Source organism: Anabrus simplex, chromosome 1 (genome assembly GCF_040414725.1).
Source record: "Anabrus simplex isolate iqAnaSimp1 chromosome 1, ASM4041472v1, whole genome shotgun sequence".
Lineage (NCBI taxonomy): Eukaryota > Metazoa > Arthropoda > Insecta > Orthoptera > Tettigoniidae > Anabrus > Anabrus simplex.
The window spans coordinates 1,036,287,707-1,036,310,127 of record NC_090265.1 but is presented as its reverse complement, the minus strand read 5'-3'; the positions used below and the strand labels follow the sequence as shown (position 1 = coordinate 1,036,310,127).

At 37.6% G+C, this 22,421-nt stretch overlaps 1 protein-coding gene across 14 annotated transcripts in view; it reads left to right on the top strand.

Moving 5' to 3' along the window:
- Positions 1–22,421, top strand: part of Wdr37 (WD repeat domain 37) — a 167,487-nt gene that overhangs the window by 46,005 nt on the left and 99,061 nt on the right. For 6 of the 14 annotated variants that reach the window (XM_067137018.2, XM_067137017.2, XM_067137011.2 and 3 more), the window contains 2 exons: positions 20,671–20,845; positions 20,970–21,040. In XM_067137018.2, the coding sequence (XP_066993119.1) occupies positions 20,682–20,845; positions 20,970–21,040 (235 nt within the window). In that variant the 5' untranslated portion in view covers positions 20,671–20,681. Of the gene's footprint in view, positions 1–7,215; positions 7,294–19,729; positions 20,479–20,670; positions 20,846–20,969; positions 21,041–22,421 lie in introns of those variants that run through there. The other 8 variants (XM_067137013.2, XM_067137016.2, XM_067137023.2 and 5 more) reach the window with 8 other exon arrangements.

Here is a 22,421-nt window from a genome sequence, read left to right as displayed (position 1 = left end):
ATATATTTAAATAACCTTCAGAAAACTGTTTTAGATACATACCACAAGGAAATAAGACTTTGGGTGCGTTATGTTGATGACACGGTGGTATTTTTAAACGGTGACCTCACTACTCCCGAAGCATTTCTGGGCTTTTTAAATTTGCTTGACAATAACATCAAATTTACAATGGAAAAAGAAAATGACAATAAATTAATTTTTTTTAGACCTCACATTGAAAAAAAACAACAATAGTATAGATTTTGACATTTTCAGGAAACCCACACATCTATCACTGCCATTAATAAAAATTTTAATCACCCAGGAACCCATAAAACAAGCAGAATACAACAGCTACATTAATATACTGCTAAGAATCCCCATGAGTAAAGAAAATAAATTGAAATAAATCAAAATAATAAAACAAAGTGCAAAAGTGAATGGTTACAGCTCTGAAATTGTAGACAAAATTATATGTAAAAAAGAAAAGGATATAAAGAAAAATAATGGAAATAAGAAAAACTTAGATTGTAATCAATATGTAACATTTACACATTTCAGAAATGAAATCTTTAAAATTGCAAAATATCTCAAAGAAATTTGATTTAAAAACAACTTTCAGAACCAAAAACAAAATAACAGAAAAAACTATAATTCAAATTCTGTCAACAAGAAAAGATGTTTATACCAGTTTGGAGTATAGAGGTTCACTTGCAATCACTGTAATATGATTTATATAGGAAGGATTGGAAGGACACTAACTCAACGATACCAAGAACATTTTAGGGCAATAAAATATAATAGATAATCAGCTTTTGCAGAACATATTTATAACAACGACCATAACTTTCAAGGCATTGAAAAAGAGTTTTTTTTTTAGTTGCTTTACGTCGCACTGACACAGATAGGTCTTAAACAACGATGGGACAGGGAAGGGCTGGGAGTGGGAAGGAAGTGGCCATGGCCTTAATTAAGGTACAGCCCCAGCATTTGCCTGGTGTGAAAATGGGAAACCACGGAAAACCATCTTCAGGGCTGCCGACCTACTATCTCCCGAATACTGGATACTGGCCACACTTAAGTGACTGCAGCTATCGAGCTCGGTAGTTTAATTTTTAAAGGTAATTACAGCATAGATTTAAATAACCGTGAAAATATTGAAATATTTATGGCACAGAAAAAAGACCCAGACAAGATTTTAAATAAAACTGCAATTAATAACATACTGTACACAACCTTGAGATAGCTTAATGTCACGTGCCATGGCACACTCTGTCTTCAGAGCTGAACATCTAGTCAGTACTAGCATAACAACCTTAACAGCATGTCCAGCCAGCCCTTCCATTGGTATGTTATATTTTAAAACAACATTTTAAGGTCTAGCGTTTAGTTTCAAAAACTATGTCATTTGTTTCTTTTTCATTTTTACAGTTTACTTTACCTGGGCTCTATTTTACATTGACACATGAGTGTGGATCAACATGTTTTAAATAAGTTTTAATTCACTGATGATGGGCCTTAGTGTCCGAAAACTAGTTATGAAGTGAATATTTATGTGCTGATACGACTGTTAGATCTTAATAATAATAATAATAATAATAATAATAATAATAATAATAATAATAATAATAATAATAATATCAAAATTTGATATTTTAAAGGAATTTGGACTTGAAAATAAAACAATTGAAATAATTAAAGCAACATTAACAAACACAACATCCAAAGTAAAAGTTTTGGAAGAACTCGCAAAACCATTTGAAATAAATCAGGTGTACGACAAGGAGATAGCTTGTCACCTCTACTCTTCAGTTGTGCATTAGAGAAGGTTGTTTGAGAATGGAGGAAAGCCATCAGTACTAAAGGTGTTCAACCAGGAAGAAATCCAAATAAAATCATTATAGATTGTTTAGCTTTCGCAGATGACATGGCGCTAATTACAGACACATTAGATAATGCTCAAGAACAAATACGAGAATTACAGAAACAAGCGGCCAAAATAGGATTGCAAATATCATTTGAAAAAACAAAGTTCATGACACACATCATTAATGTGCCTCCAAATATCACAATTAACAATAACATACTATCTCGGACAGATTGCTTTCAATACCTGGGAGAATGGATAACAAACAATACAAAAGAAAAGGTAGCTATTGATATAAGAGTAAACAAAATGGAAAGGGTGATTCATATGACAAAAAATATATTCAATAAGGAATTTCTATCCTGGAACTTGAAATTAAGACATTATCGAACATTGGCGTGGCCAGAAATTTTATATACAGCAGAAACTCTTAAACTTACAAGAATTGGGGATCTTGAAAAATTAGAAAAAGAGATTAGAAAATGCTGAATTTAGACTATGATCAGAGAGCTATATTACCGAGCTCGATAGCTGCAGTCACTTAAGTGCGGCCAGTATCCAGTAATCGGGAGATTGTGGGTTCGAGCCCCACTGTCGGCAGCCCTGAAGATGGATTTCCGTGGTTTCCCAATTTCACACCAGGCAAATGCTGGGGCTGTACCTTAACGAAGGCCACGGCCGCTTCCTTCCCATGCCTAGGCCTTTCCTATCCCATTGTCGCCATAAGACTTATCTGTGTCGGTGCAACATAAAGCAAAAAAAAAAAAAAAGAGAGAGAGCTATATGTAAAAGTTGAAGAACTGACAACTGTAATGAGTAAAAGAAGACTCCAGTTTCTTGGACACATTTATAGAATGAATAACAATAGACTAACTAAACAAATCTTCAACTTAATGAACAGTTACAAATCCAAGCCAATGTGGTTCATTGAAATTGAAAAGGATATGAATAACACTGGAATTAAAATAGATACAATAGAAAACAGAACATGTTTCAAGGAAGTAACGTGAAAGGCAGGATTTCAGGAGAGAAAGAAATTAACAAGTGGAAGAAAATGGACTCAAGAGAAAAAGGAAGAGCATTCTCAGAAAATGAAGGAAGTTTGGAAATGAAGAAAGTTAAATGCAAAGAAAAGTAACCAAAGTTGATTTATCGTACCCTAGAAAGGGTTATTTGAATAATAATAAATAATAACAAAATATTTTTAAAAAGAATTGCACGCCTGCAGAGGCAACTTTCTCTCCCCTGCTACCAGGAACTTTGTACCCATGTGGCACAAGTTTGGTTGGTGGGCTGTCGATCTCGCTCTCTCTCTGCACAACTCCAGTCACCATTCTCACATCCAAACGCAGTGAACTACTGACAACTGAACTCCAATACTGACTGACTGACTGACTGACTGACTGACTGACTGACTGACTGACCGACCGACCGACCGACCATTCCAGAAAGCACATGGGGAGGAACTGGATGAAAAAAACAATACAGAGAGAGGCCAGCTATGCCCTCAGTCTGGGAGCTCCCAGTTGACTCACTAGGTCCTTCTTGGAAATACCAAAGGGGACTATGACAGGAATGGCACATAACAGTATCCTCCTATTCTTGTGAAATTCAACCATTTGCAGATGATGATCAAACAAATCAATTCTTTAACAGCTGTAACCTCCTTGTAGAATGGGCTTAACCCTCACAGGACCAAGCCAGAATCTGTAACATTGTGGGCCGGGGGAGGATAAAAAATGTCCACTTTACATAAGCGTAAGTGAAAGAATTATTTTATATTTAAACTATTTGATTACTTTTTGAAAAATAAAATCAATAATAATTGGTTCAAAGAAGTTCAGGATGATTTGGAAGAATTGGGTATAACTCGGCAACAAATCAAAGACAGAAAAGAGAAGAGGATTTTGCAGAACAAAAACATGTCTCAAACTGAAAACAGTTGAACGGAAACAATATACTATATTGGACGCACAAAGGGCTTCCAGGTCGGAGAGGATGAGAAAGTTCGGGGAGAAGAAAAAGAAGAAATTAACTCAAATGTATTGATTTAAGTGCTCCAATGTGGGCGTAAAAAATGTAAATAAATAATAATTTAAACTTGCTAGTATGCCATATAATGTTTTCTAAAGCACATAAACGATGAGAATTAATGTATTCAACAATGAATGACTTTGTATGCAACAATTTGTTGTGGGGAAACAATTCATTAATTTTTTTATGGAAAACTAGAGATAGATACAAGATATGCATGCGTACTGTTACGGAAGTAACGTCTAATTGCCCTCTCTCTATTTACAGTTTTGATCTGGCTATGTGTCTCTTATATTAATTTATGACTTCCTTTTTTAATTATCTTCCTACATGACTGTATGTCACATATCTAATTTAAGATATCGTCTCTCTCTCTCTGAACGCTGGCTCCTATTTTTAAGTGACCTCTTGTCGTGTTTTGACTACTCTGCGTTTCAGCGCTGACTGATTTCTGTCTTTGCGCTGGTCTCTACCTTGGTCGAAATGAACTTCTGAGCGCTGTCTCTCCCTGGCTCTCTGGCATTATTGTGTCTCCTCCCTCTCGATTCAAGCACGGCAGCCATGATTAGCTCTTCTACCACGATGTGGGTTAGACGCATACCTAGCCTACGGTCCATTTTGGTTTCGGACTGGTTTATTTATATGGGGTAGTCTCCCCAATATGTGAGGATGTTTTCATCCTCCTAAACCTTAATTTATTTTTGTTTTCTATCTTCTATCCTGGATTTCCTACGGTCGATTGAGTATACCTTATCCGTGATTCACCTATTGTGAGTATGTGACTGCACATTTTACATCATGGAAGCCTCCCTCACCTGATCTGTAAGTGAATTACCTTCTATTTTCATTGTCCTAGAATTACCTCTTTGCCTGTGTTTTAGAGCTCTAAGAAATATGCTACAAATTATTATCTAATCTTGGTGTTAGGTGTGACTACTTGAAATTTCATCTGTTGCCTTTGAACTTAAAAGCATGGAAAGAGAGTTTTATTCAATTTGTTAGGCTATCAGGTTTCTGCTTGCATATTAGTAAATCACCATTCTTTTTTGAAATTATTATTATTATGCGATATTCTTTGGGATTAACACTATTATACTTTGGTATACCTATGGAATTATGTTAATTGTAGTGTTTTAATGACTGCATGAGTTTCCACAAGGATTCTTTAATCCTAGTTTAACCCCTTTTATTTGATTTCATCTTTGGTTTACTTTTCTTATTTAATTTTTCACCTTTTTGGTTTTTATTCCTCTTGTTTCTCTTTTGTTCTCATGTGTGAACTATTATTGTGGGGGTTCGTTTTGATCGGTGGCTTCTGTCTTTTTATCGTGCATGGGTTACCATAGCACCGTATATTGTATGTGAATCATGGAGATATGTCCGGATGGGATATAATTGATTTCACTGAATCGTGTTTGGATTTTGGTAACGATATCTTGTGCTTTCCCCTTCTTGGGAATTTTGAATATTTTTCCTCACCTTCCATATTTATCTTTGTCTTCCTTCTGGGGTTGGGTGTTTTTATTCCATTCTCTATGAACTTGGAATTGAATTAATTTTGTGACTTGTGGAAACTCTCAGCACTAAACTTCACCTTTAAGAAAGATGCCTAAAGGTGAAAGGTAATGTTTTAAGGTTATATGAGAAAAGTGGCATGAAAATAGGCGTCGCTGAAGGTAATATACTTAATCTGCCATCATTATTGTAATTTAAATTATTTCTTTTCTCATTTTTAAATAGATCGGGCGATCATATTTCAGCATAATAATTAAACGCATTTAACCTCAAGCTATTCATTTTTCCTTCCTAAGAGAAGGTCGGTTTGTAAGTTAAACCCTAACTATGAAACTTTATTGAATTAAATTTATTTCTTTTTCTCCTAAGGAATTGCTTGTTTATTTCTTCAACTAATTTTAGCCAGTCTAATATCATACCAGTTTTCTTATTTCATGGACCTCTGTTCTCTTCAGGTAAGTGCCTTGTTGATCTCTGATTTTCCTGTTTTATCTACGCTTCCTGTGTTGTTTGCTGTGTGTTGCCTTTTCACGTCCTATTTAAATATGTGTTTACTTGTGCCGGGTGAAAGGATGGTACCGGTTGGTCCAGTACTAACTCTCCACTGTTGATAAATCAACCATTCTCATATTTACCAACTGCAACAAACAATACCAGATGTGGTACACATACAGAGTCAAGCCAATACCTGAAATAACCGAATACGATTATAAAAATGTGGGTTACTCTGTAGACTGGGAGGGGGGTATTTTATGTCCATTGCGATTCCGAGAGGAATATTTGCTCTTCCATGGCACATCAAGGAACGTTTATAATCAAATAACAATATACACTCATTTAAATGCTCAAAACAGAGATTGTAGGTCTCGAGTTACAATATCATGAAAATACCAGAAGCATTTTTTTTAACCCCCCTGTGGTCCATCTGGGGTTAATTCTCTCTCTCTGTGATGATGCTCTGTATGGCATCTCAAGTCTAATCCCACTAAATGTACCTTTATCTCGATCACCCTTCGTAAGTCCTCCATTCCCAGTAAAAACTCCTTCCTCCATAAGCTGTTTCCAACTTGTGAAAGACTGCAACATTCTTTCTACCATGTGATGAACTTTGGGTATACAGAGTGGTATCTTGTAGACAGGTAATTTTTGAGTACCACGTGACACGTGTGATGGCTTTGGTTACTTTAAAACAAAGTTGACCGAGCTTGATAGCTGCAGTCGCTTAAGTGCGGCCAGTATCCAGTATTCGGGAGATAGTGGGTTCGAACCCCACTGTCGGCAGCCCTGAAGATGGTTTTCCGTGGTTTCCCATTTTCACACCAGGCAAATGCTGGGGCTGTACCTTAATTAGGCCATGGCCACTTCCATCCCACTCCCAGCCCTTTCCTGTCCCGTTGTCGCCATAAGACATGTCCGTGCCGGTGCGACGTAAAGCCAATAGCAAAAAAAAAAAAAAAGTTGATATTATTACTACCAGACAGAAAAATGAAAATTTACTGGTAGGGATTTAAGGTCAACTGGGCTAAACAATATTTTTCAAAACAGCAGAGATGTAAAAGGTTGCATGCAGAAGATATAGAGGTGCCGTGGATAGTACATTTGTATTAATACTTTAAGCAGAGTTTGTTGAACAAGTTTCAGCCTAACACTCCTTTTAGAATAGGAAGGGACATGCTGAAAAGCAGGGAGAAAAGAACAAGAGTACCATGAGAGTTGACCAATATATATATTATTAGGAAAGCATTCTCCTACTACCAGTAAGAGATTTTTTTAAACAAGGGGAAATGCTTGTATTAATAAAAGAAAATTTTAACTTTCAGGCATTGAAACCTCCAGAAGAATGGTCTAAGAAGTTTTTGCCTATGCATACAAGATTAATAACTCAAAATTAATATCAGGTATGAGGTAATTCTTATATAAATAATAAAGAAAAGGGAGAGACTATCAAATGAATTTTCTGAAGAGAAAACCTGAATAAAGAATTTTAAGAAAGATTCATTCCCAACCTTAAAAAAATGGGAATAATCATTAACTATAAACGTGATGATAAAATGACCTAAAGATACAAAATCAGGTACAGTTATTCCAAATAGATCAGATCTATCACAGCCAAGAAATAACACTGTGTGCACTTACAAGGATGCACAAAGATTAAACAAATTTATGTAAAATTGAGAAAAAGTGTACAATGAACATTCTATAAGACTTGTCTAGTTCAAATAAATCCTAGAACACTTTTACAATGCGAGTTCATCACAAAAAATCTAACTTGAAGAAAGAAATACGATGGGAACATTCCTGAACAAAGTTCAACAACCATAACGGCTCCTAGATCAGTATTTTGAAATTTACATACAAAATTGAAACACATGACCAATTATAAATAATGTCCATTGGTGAAAAATTTAAGTTAGCATAATACAGTTGTAAGTCTGCTGCTAAATAAATCCTAGGTTGCAAGGGCATGAAATCTAAGAGATAACTGTACTGCTAGCACTTGGCAGTCATGGTGAGGTAAAGCAATTAGTCTAGCAAAGTTAAAGTCCAAATACGGGCAGGAAGAATTTATATAACCACTCTTTTCCCTACCTCCTAGCAGGATCAAAGATGCCAGCTCTCCCAGCAGCAATAAAAGTTGCCATTTAGCCAAGTCGAAGTGGTGGTGCAGCATCTCTTCTCTTTCATAGCAGTACAATATGATCTGATTTCGAGGTTGAAATTCACAATAAGCACAATAAGTAAGTGGATAAAAGAGGAGAAGGTATGAAATCACAGCACCAATCACAAAATAATGGAACAATCAAGAACATTTTTGACACTGGACATAAGCTGGGTTGATTCAAGATGATGACAGAGCTGAAGTTCAGCTGAGAGTCTGTTGATCAGTCTGAATAAGGACAGGAAGAACAGTAGTATCATAGCATGTTGTGCAGGATGAGTGGAGTCCTTTGACAAGTTGAATGTTGTTAGTGGTTGAGAGGTGAGTAGATACTGTTACAAATTCTAACAGAACAAAATAACTCAGGAGTGTTGTTTGACAGTAAATTGTTATTTGTTCCCTATATACAAAAGATCGCCTCACATGTGATGTCACCCCTCGGTTTGCTGTACAGATTATCTGACATCACTGATATTCACACCACCAGAACTTACTATGTGTCTTGCATCCTACCGATTATTGAATTTGTGTATCCTGTTTGGTCTACCTCTTCACTCACTAATCTTGGTCACGTTGACCATTTATAGTCATTCTTCTGTGTCACTGTTAGAGTATCTGACTGTCGAAACTTTAGCAGCATTCAGATACTGGAAAAGTTAATCGAGGATTTAAGGACAATGTACCCCCTGCCTAACACAACGGCATTGGAGAACCTACTAAGGACACTAATAAGGAAAAGAGAAGAAGTACCCACGGAATTCTATGGAACTGGGGCCATGATTGATTGTACATGGACAGCAGCAAATTTTGAGACAAGGCACGTGCTTACAAGACTTGCAGTACATGGATTCCACCATGTTATCTGCGAAAACACAACATACCACGAACCGTCAAACTCATGCAAGTGTACATTATGTGGACAGTTATGTGAACGATATCACTTAGAACTCTGCAACAAGAGGACTAGATCAATCAGAGACTATGCGTCCAATGGTGCAAGTGTTAAATTGTTGTAACACCCTTCACTAATGTATGGTTATTTTGCTGCAATAAATGTTTTATTATATCATTCTCTTGAACCTGTATCTTCCTTTTCCTTGCATGTCCCAACTACCAAAACCAGGATAAATCCAGCCCTTCATATTCTGTATTCCCGTCTGTCTCTTGTTCAAAGAACTTCATTTATTCGCATTCCAGCTCTCCTTAACTCTTTACTTTCTGACAGAAATTTGGATAATTTTTTCTTCGTACGCCTCCTTTAATCGAGTCTTCTTTAGCATAATTTGGCTCCTTTCCTTCATCTTCATTTTTCTTTTTTCCTCTTCTCATTTTCTCATTGCTGTCCCCTCTATTGTATGTAATGTAATATCCTTTCTTTGTACTGTACCGTTACATATATGTCATCAGTATCTTATTGTGCCTAGCACCTCCCCTGCAAAACATGTGACCTTGCTACTGTGGGGTGGCTACTGCGTCCAAGTGAATCAGATAGTAGCCGAGCCGTAGGTGCAACCATATCGGACGGGTATCTGTTGAGAGACCATCAAAAGGAGAGTAGCAGCCTTTCAAAAGCTGCAAGGATGGCAGTCTATCAGCCATGTTGACACTGCTACATGGCTGAAAGCAACAGGAAACTACAGCCGTTACTAACTCCCAAGGATATGCGGCTCTCTCTGTATGAATGATGTACTGATGATGGCTTCCTCCCGGTAAAATATTCTGGAGGTAAAATAGTCCCCCATTTGGATCTCTGGATGGTGACTACACGAGAGGGGAAATCATCAGGAAGATGGATACTGACATTCTGAGAGTCAGAGCATGGAATGTTAGAAGTTTGAATAGTTGTGGTAGTACCAATATAATGGTCCGTTATTGGACATTATAAATTTTCCAGCTAACTCATTCTTGGTTGCCTGCGTTTCGCCCTCGTGTGCTAAGTTAGGCTCGTCAGTTGGGACTTAGCACACCACCCAAGACGCAGGGCTAGTGCATACCGTGGAGGCCACTGCATAGGCTATTTGAAGCCACCAGCAGTGCCAATGCACTATGAGAGCTATGTCTCATTTCCAAAAATAGATGCCTGCCTGGCCATCAAATGATGGCACTGCTGGTGGCTTCAAATAGCCTATGCAGTGGCCTCCACGGTATGCACTAGCCCTGCGTCTTGGGTGGTGTGCTAAGTCCCAACTGACGAGCCTAACTTAGCACATGAGGGCGAAACGCAGGCAACCAAGAATGAGTTAGCTGGAAAATTTATAATGTCCAATAACGGACCATTATATTGGTATTATAAATTTACTCATTCAGGACAAATATTTTAGGTTCCCTATGGGAATCAACATCTACATCATAGTTGTGGTAGGTTAGAGAATCTGAAAAGGAAAATTGGTAGACTAAAGTTCGATGTAGTTGGTATAAGTGAAGTACGTTTGCAGGAAGAGCAGGATTTTGTGGTCAGATCACTACAGAGTTATTAACACAAAATCAATCAGAGGAAGTGCTGTAGTTGATTTAATAATAAGAAAATAGTGCAGCAAGTAAGCTATTACGATCAGCATAGTAAAAGGACTATTGTCGAGATAGACACCAAGCCAATGCCCACCACAGTAGTGCAGGTATTTAAGCCTACAAGTTGAGTGGAAGAAATCAAAAGAATATATGAAGATATAGAAGATTTAATACAATATGTAAAAGGTGAAAAGAATCTAATTGTGATGGGAGACTGGAATGCAGCGGTAGGCCAGGGAAGAGAAGGTAATGCAGTAGAAGAATTTGAACTGGGACAAAGGAATGAAAGAGAAAATTGGCTTGTTGAATTCTGCACCGATCATAATTTAGTCCTCACTAATACTTGGTTCAAACACTACAAATGATTAGGCAGGGATTCAGAAACCAGGTGTTTGATAGCAAGACTTCCCAGGAGCAGATGTGGACTCTGACTACAACTTGTTGGTCATGAAATGCCATCTGAAGTTGAAGAAAGTGAAGAAAGGAAGGAATGCAAGGAGATGGATCTAGACAAACTGAAAGAAAAGAGTGTGAGGGATTGTTTCAAGAAGCAAGTTGCAAAAGGACTAAATGAAAAGGCTGAAAGAAACATAATAGAGGAAGAATGGACAAAGAATGAGTTTAGTAAGCCTGCTGAGGAAATGTTGAGAAGGAAGGAAAGATCGACTAAGAATCAGTGGATAACTCCAGAGATACTAGACCTGACTGACGAACAACAAAAGTACAAGAATGCAAACAATGAGGAGGGCAGAAAAGAATACAGACAATTGAAGAATGAAGTAGATAAGAAGTGCAGGACAGCAGAGGAAAAAGGGCTGAAAGGGAAGTGTAACAATGTTGAAGGTTGTATGGTCGTAGGAAAGGTAGATGCTGCATACAGGAAAATCATGGAAACTTTTGGAGAAAAGAAAACTAGGTGTATGGATATTAAGAGCTCAGATGGAAAGCCACTTCTAGGGAAAGGTGGCAGGAACATATCAAACAGTTGTATCAAGGTAAAGATGAAGATGATATGGTTCTGGAACAAGAAGAGGGTGTTGATGCTGTTGAAATGGCAGACCCAATTTTGAGGTCAGAATTCGAAAGAGCTTTGAGTGACCTAAATAGGAGCAAGGCACCTGGAATTGTTGACATACCGTAAACTGGGGTTATTTTATGCCTTAGAGGGTAACTGCACCAACTTTGGAAAACTTTTTGTAGTACTCCAGTGGAGTTTTGAGAGAATGGGTTCATTCTGCTCTTACAGCATACATATATATTATTTTTGTCCTTCAAATGCCATTGGAGTGCCACAAAAAGTTTTCCAAAGGTGGTGCAAAGTTGTAAGGTAACCCTGATTTACGGTACTCTCAGAATTACTGACTACCATAGGAGAAACCAGCATAGGAAGGTTATTCCCTGTAGTGTGTAAGATGTATGATTTTAGGCAAAATGTTGTTATACCTATTCCCAAGAAAGCAGGTGCTGATGAGTATGAAAACTACTGCACTAGCAAAAAAAAAAAAAAATCATGGGAGGAGAATATCTCACACCTGCAAAATTTTAACATGTATTCTTTACAGAAAATAGGAAAGACAAGTTGAAACTGAGTTTGCTTCAGAAAAAATCTACAAACACATAATGCAGTCATGACTTTATCTCTGATCTTAGATGACGGAGGGATGACAAGCCCAAATACATGGCTTTCATAGATCTAGAAAAGGCATTCGATAAAGTTCATTAGTTATGAACATAAAAACAAGAATAATAGTTAACACCACCTTTCCAATACTTATCTTTCCTATATTTAGGAAATAAATATTACAACAGGCGTTGTAAGATGGGACATGTTTCGCTTAACAGTCGTAAGCATCATCAGCCAAAAATAAATCTTAGCCTAAAGTTAGGTCATGGCCCTGAACCTAGTGTCCTTAACATATATGGCACCCTAAGAATCAACATTTATATTTATAAAATGAAAATAGGCTTAAAACTAGTGTGAAAAAACATGGAATGTTACAACATGGCTAAGAGAAAAAACACAATCGAGTTGAGACAGAGGATAAAGAACAGAAAGTAGGCTACAATACAGAGCTGGTAGTGAAATAATTAAAATCATTAGGATATCATTGTTACCAGTCAGTCAATCAGAATGTTCAAACATAAAAACAAGAGTGAAAATATATAAGAGTGTTCATCATGACTGAGTTAGAAAAAACACGTAATCGTGTTGCCAGAGGTTAAAAACATAAGGTACAACACAGAGCTGGCAGTGTAATATCAAACTCATGGCTGCCAGTCAGTTAATAAGAATGTTCATATATAACAAAACATGATGGTTATATTCTTTTAAGTGAAGAAATAATTAAATCCCACTCTTGTATAGATACGTGAGAACGGGCGAGAGAAGCCATATGTTGTAGCAGACATGGAGTAGTAACACTTCAAACAGGATTGATCACGCCTGAAGCTGCTTCATTTTTGCTGGGAGTTCAAGACCAAAACGGAAAAGATAAGATGCCAAGTGCGTGCTAATGTCTCCGCTCAACGCTCATCCAACATAAGAGATTTCAGTGCACGCACTTGGCGTCTTATTTTTTCTGTTTTGGTCTTGAACTCCCAGCAAAAATGAAGCAGCTTCAGGCATGATCAATCCTGTTTGAAGTGTTACTACTCCATGTCTGCTACAACATATGACTTCTCTCGCCCATTCTCACGTATCTATACAAGAGTGGGATTTAATTATTTCTTCACTTAAAAGAATATAACCATCATGTTTTGTTATATATGAACATTCTTATTAACTGACTGGCAGCCATGAGTTTGATATTACACTGCCAGCTCTGTGTTGTACCTTATGTTTTTAACCTCTGGCAACACGATTACGTGTTTTTTCTAACTCAGTCATGATGAACACTCTTATATATTTTCACTCTTGTTTTTATGTTTGAACATTCTGATTGACTGACTGGTAACAATGATATCCTAATGATTTTAATTATTTCACTACCAGCTCTGTATTGTAGCCTACTTTCTGTTCTTATCCTCTGTCTCAACTCGATTGTGTTTTTTCTCTTAGCCATGTTGTAACATTCCATGTTTTTTCACACTAGTTTTAAGCCTATTTTCATTTTATAAATATAAATGTTGATTCTTAGGGTGCCATATATGTTAAGGACACTAGGTTCAGGGCCCTGACCTAACTTTAGGCTAAGATTTATTTTTGGCTGATGATGCTTTCGACTGTTAAGCGAAACATGTCCCATCTTACAACGCCTGTTGTAATGTTTATTTCCTAAATATAGGAAAGATAAGTATTGGAAAGGTGGTGTTAACTATTATTCTTGTTTTAATGTTCATATCTGATGTCCAATACGGTCTACAATGAGATTTATTACTTGTAAAGTTCATTAGACCAAGCTATTTGAGATTCTGAAGGTGATCGGGATCAGATACTGAGAAAGAATTATCTAGGCCTTTCCTATCCTATTGTCGCCATAAGACCTATCTGTATCGGTGTGACGTAAAGCCACTAGCAAAAAAAATATATATATATATTCATGAGAGGAGATTGATTTGGCTATATTTGACAAGAAGAAGGGATAGAATTATAGGATTGTTGCCATAAGACCTATCTGTATCAGTGCGGCATTAAGCCAATTGTAAAAAAAAAAAAAGATAAGATACATCTTTAAGATTAACCTGGGAGGAGTCCTTGTGGCTCCGGGCAAATGGAAGTGAAATGCATCGTTGCCGGGTATCTGCAACATAAAATATTGGATTCAGCAAGAGAATCCAACTAGCCTCTTTCACTCCAACTCCAGCACGTAACCTATAAGAGGTGTCCCTGTTAAGCTGAGCAACCCAGTGGAAGGTTGGGTAACCAATCCCAGCGGGAAACTGGGTCAGTGAACCGATCAGTACTGGGGGCTTCCAGGCTTACAACCTTGATAGTCAACCACTCGTCACTTTCGGGTGACCATCTATGTACACACTTGTGTGATAGACTCTATGAAACATGAAGTATGAAAACAATAATGATAAATCCCCAGGTGGTAACCAATCCACCCCCATTCATGACAGGGGCATATAGGTCGTCGGATTCTGGGGGACCTATGCCTTCATGTGACCCAGTCAGAACTAAAAGAAGGAACATCACATACCTAGCTACGATCAATATTAACTCGCTGATCAAGACCGGGAAACTTAAACATACCCTTGAAATCCTGAAAGACAAGAACATCAGCATTGCAGCCTTACAAGAGACAAGGTTCCCAGATGAAGATGCCATGGAGTCTCAAGAATATAGAATATATAAGGGAAAGCCTGGTAAGAGAGTCATGATGAATGTACCCTTCCTGAGGACAGGGTTTGCAGTTCACCACAGACTAGTTGCTAGCATACTTGGCTTCTCTTCGCCCAATGATAGAACTTCAGTAATATCCTTCAGGTCTAGCAATAGGGGATACTCTTTGGTTAACTTCCATGCTCCTACCAATGACTCTAACAAGGAAAACCCAGAGACTACAGATAAGTATTGGGACACCCTTGAGGAAACCCTAGACCACATTCCACATCATCATACGACAATACTGCTGGGAGATTTCAACGCTCAGATTGGGAGAGAACAGAAATACCGGAAGATTGTAGGAAGAGAACCAACAAGAATGGGGAACGGCTAATCAGTCTGTGCATGAAGTATGGATTACTCTTGAAGTCTACGGCTTTTAAACACCTACCTAGGAAGGCCATGACGTGGCGCAGCCCAAACAGCATGATGGGCGAGTTCCAAATTGACGATGTACAATATTATAGGGAAGGATCCACCTTTCAATACTCCGTAGTAAGTTGAACTAAAAAGTAGTTACAACCTGTGTATTGGGACCGGTTTCAACACATTTCAAGTGTCATCATCAGCCAATTAGCGAAGATCTTAAAACAACTAATATATTGAACACAGGCAAAAAATTAACATTGTATCATATCGTAGCAATTCCAAATTGACCACGTAGCAATAGATAAGAAGCACCACTGTGACATTATGAATGTGAAGGTTTTAGGAGGAGCTAACATAGACTCCGATCATTACCTGCCCATGGTTAAGATGAATCTGAAACCACTGTATAAGACCAAGGCTATGCTTATGAAGAAAAAGGAGATTCCTAGGTTTGATATCACCAAACTTAAAGAAGACAATTCAAGTTACCAAGAGAGTCTGAACTAACACATCAATAGGATTAACACCACTACAAATTGGGACCCACTTCGGGATGCTATAACAGAAGCAGCTCAGAAGATGATCCCCAACAGACCTAAAGGAAACAAGCACCCATGGTGGTCAAAGGAATGCGATGAGGCTACAGAAGCCAGGCGACTAGCATGGCTCAAATGGAACCATCATAAAAATGAAACCAACCTACAAGCCTTTATTACACAAAGAAAGAACACCTCCAGCATCATAAGAGGGGGGAAAAGAAAATACAACAAAGAACTGATTAAGCAAGCCAAGGAGGATTTTGGAAGAAACAACTCCAGAGACTTATACAAAGGTTTAAAACAACAGACGACCCAGTTCACACCCCAAACTTTACAGTTCCAGAGAACAGACGGATCACTGTGCCTCAATGATGATGACTGCATCAAGACCCTAGCTGATTATTTCCAAGGACTTTTGAATGCTGAAGAACCTGCGCAGCGCCTCCCAGTTAGAGAACCAGCTAACCCGGACACCAAAGACATCTCTCCTCAAGAAGTAAGAGAGATCATTCAACTTCTCAAGAACAACAAAGCTCCTGGAGAAGACGGAATAGTGGCAGAAATGTTGAAACAAGCTGGTGAGCAAACATTCAGGCACATACACAAAATAATCCTGGATACATGGGCTAAGGAAAGGCTCCCAGATGATTGGACATCAGCTGTTATCCATCCAATCCACAAGAAGGGAAGCAAAACAGATCCCAGCAACTATAGAGGAATATCACTCCTTTCAGTATCGTATAAAGTATTTTCCAAGATTCTGGAACAGCACGTAACAAGACAACTGGATAAAGAATTAGGAGAATATCAAGCAGGGTTCAGAACTACAAGGTCTTGTGCTGAACAGATACAAAATCTGAAGACCATCCTTCAATATAGCAAGAAAAGATGCCGACAGTGGGTAGCTATCTTTGTCGACTTCCAGAAAGCATACGACTCTGTGGATAGGATCACACTCTTCAACACCTTAAGAGAACTGGGACTAAACGAAAAAATTAATAGGTTGGTGCAAGCCACCCTGCACAACACCACTTCCAAAGTTAAGTTTAGAGGTCAATTATCAGAGAGCTTCACAATCAAAACAGGGGTGAGGCAAGGAGTTGGTATCTCATGCATATTATTTAACTGTGTCCTGGAAAAGATCATAAGAGAATGGACCAGGTTATTACCTGAGAACACCGGATTAAGAATGGGGTTTAAATCAGACAACCTGAGGATTCCATGCCTGGCCTTTGCTGATGACCTTACTTTATTAGCAAACGACATGCATGAGGCCACTATGCAGCTTCAAACACTGCACTCTATAGCAGCTAAAGCGGGCCTCATGATCAACATCGGAAAGACCGAGTTTATGACCAACATCAAAAGATGCCCCTACAACAATGGGAGTCAGTGATACAAAACACATCAAGAGAGCTAAAAATGTGAAGTACCTCGGAGAGTGGATAGCGGAGGACCTAAGTGAAACGATGGCTCTTGAACAAAGGAGAATCAAATTAGACAAGGCCTACCATGCCTGCAGAAAACTGTATGCCTCAAAGCATTTATCAAAGAATGTAAAACTGAGACACTATAATGCAGTAGTCAGACCATCGGTCCTCTACACAGCAGAATGCCTATCCCTAACTAAAAAAAACCCCACTGAGAGCCTTGGAAGTACAAGAACGGAAATTCCTGAGAAGAATAATAGGGCCAAGGATCCTACCAGATGGAAGGCGATGGTACAAACCCAACAATGAGCTCTACCAGCATCAAGAAAACCTCATAGATGCCATCAGGAGAAAACGTCTGACTTTCTATGGACACCTATACAGAATGGATCCTAATAGATTATCCCATAAGATCTTCAAGGTTGCCAACAAAGGCAAAGCTACTGGATTCCCCTGGACCAAACAAGTGGACAAAGATCTTGCAGAGCTTAATATTAATCAAGCCGCCATTACTGACAGAAATGCATACCGGTTAATGGTCAAAACTAAACCTTTCCTAACATTCCTTACATCAGCTAGCCACAAAGGAGCCTGGAATTGGTCAGAGGAGCGCAGGAAAGAATTCAGCGAGAAAATGAAGGAGTACTGGGCCAACAGGAAGGCTCAAGAGGCCACTGAGAACACAATCCAGTACGCTAAAAGGGGCAGGCGACGACAAAAACACAGCTAGAACACAAGCGCCATGGTCCACAGATGGCCTAAACGCAAAGAAAGAAGAAGAAAAAATCTTAAAGTACCCAGGACTTTTCAGCTGGTTTTGAGAGAAGTGTAGGTAGTAGGAACGGTAGTGATAGACCAGGGTATGTATGAATATGACAAGCAGATTAGAGCAGATGTAGAATGTAGTATTTACGTAGAAATGTAAAGGTTAGCACAGGATAGGGTGGCTTGGATAGCTACATTAAACCAGTCTATGGACTGATGACTCAAACAAAAACAGTGCCTATAGTTCATTCCTTGTTAAGAAAACAGTACTGCTCTTATGATAACAGGGTTGCCAAATCGAACGGTTCTGCTCAACAGCATCACGGGTAAATGGCGGCACATAAATTTGTGAAATTAATATTTAAGTTCAAAATAAAAAGCGGAAGAAACTAAGGTACAAATTATTTTTATGAACTAATGGGGACGGGGTGTTTACAGGGGCTATTATTGGTTTGTGGAGAATCAGATGTAAACTACGTCATATAAAAGACCTCAGCATTGAAGTGTAAGGCAAATTGGGGGAGGAAAGAGAAAAATATTTTTTATGGGCCCGAGGGGTGAGGCATGCATTTAATTTTATTTAATAAATTTCCCCAGGCAACGCGGGCTACTACTGTGCTGTTGTATCGCTCACAAAAACAATAGTAAAAATTAAATGCAGCCGTAAAAAAGTGGTAAAATTAAAATGTGTTTAAGAAAGATAAGCTAAATAACAAAACCAAACTCATATATAACACACTGCAATAATTTTTTTTTTTTTTCAGTACAAGTTATGCTATGACGTATTGCTGCACATCACAACACAAAAATTTTCAGTAACAACTTCTGTACAGTACGAAAATAATAGAACACACACAAATACTATGCAGTATACAACCGTCACTCAACACAAGACTGGTACGCACTGATTTAAAGCCTAAAAACAAACATGCAACAAATAAATACTATAGATGATTTCACTACAGAGGTGAGCTGCCGGCGGTTCACAGAGTGAGGGAACTACACAAGGCTTGTGCCAGAGCAGCACAGAAGTAAAATGAAGGAAGGCAACAAAATGATGGCTATTTCTGCCATTGTGCTTCCTTCCTACAAATATATTTATGAAAAAAAAAATGTGCTTATTTTAAAAATTCACAGGCAAAAAATGCCCCATCCTTTTTATCTCTCTTTCATAATACGTAACAAAGTACAGTATAATATCCCTAAATCATGAGGAGTAATGGGTGTCTCAGAGGGGATGTGTTCACTCCTTGTAGGTCCATCAGAGTAATACTGTTTTGTTAATGTGGTATGAGCTATAGCTATAAGTTCTTCTCTTTGTTTTACTTTGTCTTGAAATTTGCTCATTCTTTTGATTTGCCATTATTTGTATTGTTAATTATTATTGTTTCCCTACATTTATCATTTCAATTTTCTTCCTCTACTTTCATTATTAGTTGGAAGTTTTTTCCTTCATTGCTCTTTCATTTATATACTTTTTGTTTTGTGCTATTCTATTGTAAATATTTATTTCACTGCAAAACTGTGTAATTTGCTGCTCTGGTTTCCGAAATAAATGAATAAAGGAAAGAAAGAAAGAAAGAAAGAAAGAAAGAAAGAAAAAGGACAAGGACAATCTCTACATCTTCAAATAGATTTGGCTGTCTCCTCATCAATCTCAGTTCTTCTACATCCCTCCTTTCCCACACTGACATGTCAAGATATTAATCCAATTATGCGTTCCTTTTGATGCTGCTATATTTTTTATGTCACTTGATTTGTACTTGTTTGTTCCTTTTGATTGCTTATGTTGACCTAATGAGTTCCTTTTCTCCTTTTGTGTTTGTCCTGTGTTCTTGTATCCATATCTAACTGTTTATCTCTTCTTTTTATTTATGTCTATCCAGCTTTCTTATCTTCTTACACTTTCCACATACATATCTATCAAGATGGCCGGTCCCTCAATGAGTGTTGAAGCTCACTCTCCTGATGAAGTGAACTTGTCGAGTGTTGCGAAGAAATTAATTTAGAAGAATTGGGGTTGTTGAGGAGAGAGCCAGTCTATTTGAAGATGGCATTGTATGAAAATGTGGAGATTGTCTTTGTTCTTTTGTGTTTTCTTTCTGTTGCTCCCTCATCCCACACTGACTGCTCATGTTGTTTATCCTATAATATGTTCCTTTCATTGTTGTTATCTTTCTATATATGACTTGGTTTGCACTTATTTGTTCCATTACTTACCATGACTTATCATCCTATAATATATTGGTGGTGGTTATGTGATGTTGGTGATAATTATCTTAAGGGGAAATACAAGATATTCATTGTCTCTTAACTGTAACTGTTGAGGACAAGGAAGAGACCCAACCTTGCAAATAATTAAGGTATTGGCAAAAAGGAACGGCAACAAAAGGTGTAAAATTGAAAATCTCCCAAGGCCTTATACATCTAATACTACTGAGGACGAAAGCGAGACTCCCAGCAAAAGTGGAAACAATTGCAATCAGGTAGAGGCCACGGGGTAACTATTCTACACTCCAGATACTTTATTAGTTGCATATCGAAATGATAGCAGTAATTTGAGGTTAGAATAATGTAGGATGAAGTCATTCTGAAATAATCATTATTGCTTTGTTCTTATTTCTTGTGTGTCCTTTCTATTATACTTTGAATAATGAAACTTTTTAATATTTTACTAGAGTAATCAAGTATGCCACAGGATGTGGTCCAGAATCATACCACAAAGCCACCTAAAAGTAAACGAATCAACATTCCAAGGGTGCAGAGTAACACAGAAAGTGATATTCAGCCATATCAGTGCCCTAGTGTACGTTCTGACATGGATGGTGATAGCATAATACCCCCTATATTCAGGTAAAGTTTACTTACAGGCTATATTATGGTTATAATTTGATTTATGTTCATAATAGTTTTCATTTTCTTCCTTAGTTTATATATTTGCAGTTGTGATCTGTTTTTCTTTTTTTTCTGTTGACAGGGCCAGACTAAATGAACTTTTTTTACAGATAGAGAAGGAATTTGAGAATTTGTATGCTGAAAACATTAACTGTGAGTAAACGTTATTTTTCTGGCTGCCTGCTTTATTATTATGAAACACGATCTTTCAGTATTTTCTCCTCTTTATATAAATAGTCAAGAAATTTTTGTCTTGATCAGCTGTGTGGTGTGTTGGTTAGGCACTTGTATTTATGCTCAGAATCTCAGCACTTACGAAAGTGTGAGAAGTGTGTCAGTAGATTTACTAGCATATTAAAGAATACATTTTAAAGGGGAATATAATGGCACTCCAAGGTCCCTCTAAATCTAAAGCATTGAAAGATAAAGATGATGATGATGATTTTTTTTTTAATTCTTTGTGCCCAACTGTGGAGCGCGTTTGAACTTATTTTGCACAATGTTTCTTCTTCTTTTCTTCCCAATATCTCTTCATATTTTCACTGTTCTTTTCTGCGTGTTTCTGTCCAGCCTGTATTTTTTCTTGTTGGTTTCTCTGCAAATTTATGTTTGTTTACTAAGCTTCTAAATTTCATTCTATCTTGAATGGTTTTGTCCTCAATACCCATTTCTTGTAGATCTTCATTAATTTCTGCTAACCAATTGTTGCGGATTTTCAGGGTTAGAGCTAGATTTAGAATTTTCTTTGTCAGCCTGTTGTTATCCATTCTGTGTAGGTGTCCGTAGAATTTTAATCGTCTCTTTCTGATGGTATCTGTGATTTTTTCTGTGAATTGAAAATTTCGTGTGGTTTCTTTTTCATCCAAATTCCATTTTCGAACTTTGGTCCTAGGATTTTTCTGAGAATTTTCCTCTCTGGTTTGATGACTGTATTGTAGTGTCATAATTTTGCATTTTTTGATATACATCTTTTGTTGTATCTGTTCCACGTGATTTTGTAAGCTCTTTGCAGTTTAGCGGTTCTTTCTTTGTTAGCTTCCTGATTTTACCCTGCTGGCTGAATAATTTCACCTAGATACTTGAATGTGTCTACTTGGGAAATTATTCCACAATTGGTGATTAATGGTTGATTGTCGAATCTTGATTTAGTTCCTTCCATAAATGCGTCTTTTCAAATGAAATTTGAAGTCCGGTTTTTGCGGCTATTTCATTCAATTTTTCTATGGATTGGATTGCTTCTTGTCTGTTGTTTGAAAGGATCGCAAGGTCATCTGCGAAAGCTAAGCAGTCAAGGTGAATTTTGTCTTTAAGAAGTCTGCCAATATTTATACCTTTAGTTTCTTTTTTCCATTCACGAATCACTTTTTCCAAAACTAAATTGAATAGTAGTGGGGATAGTCCATCTCCGTGTCGGACACCAGTTCTGATTTCGAACGGTTCAGAAATTTCTCCCAAGAACTTAACTTTTGATGTTGTGTTGGTCAGAGTTTGTTTAATCAATTCACTCATTTTCCTGTCGACTTGAAATTCCTCT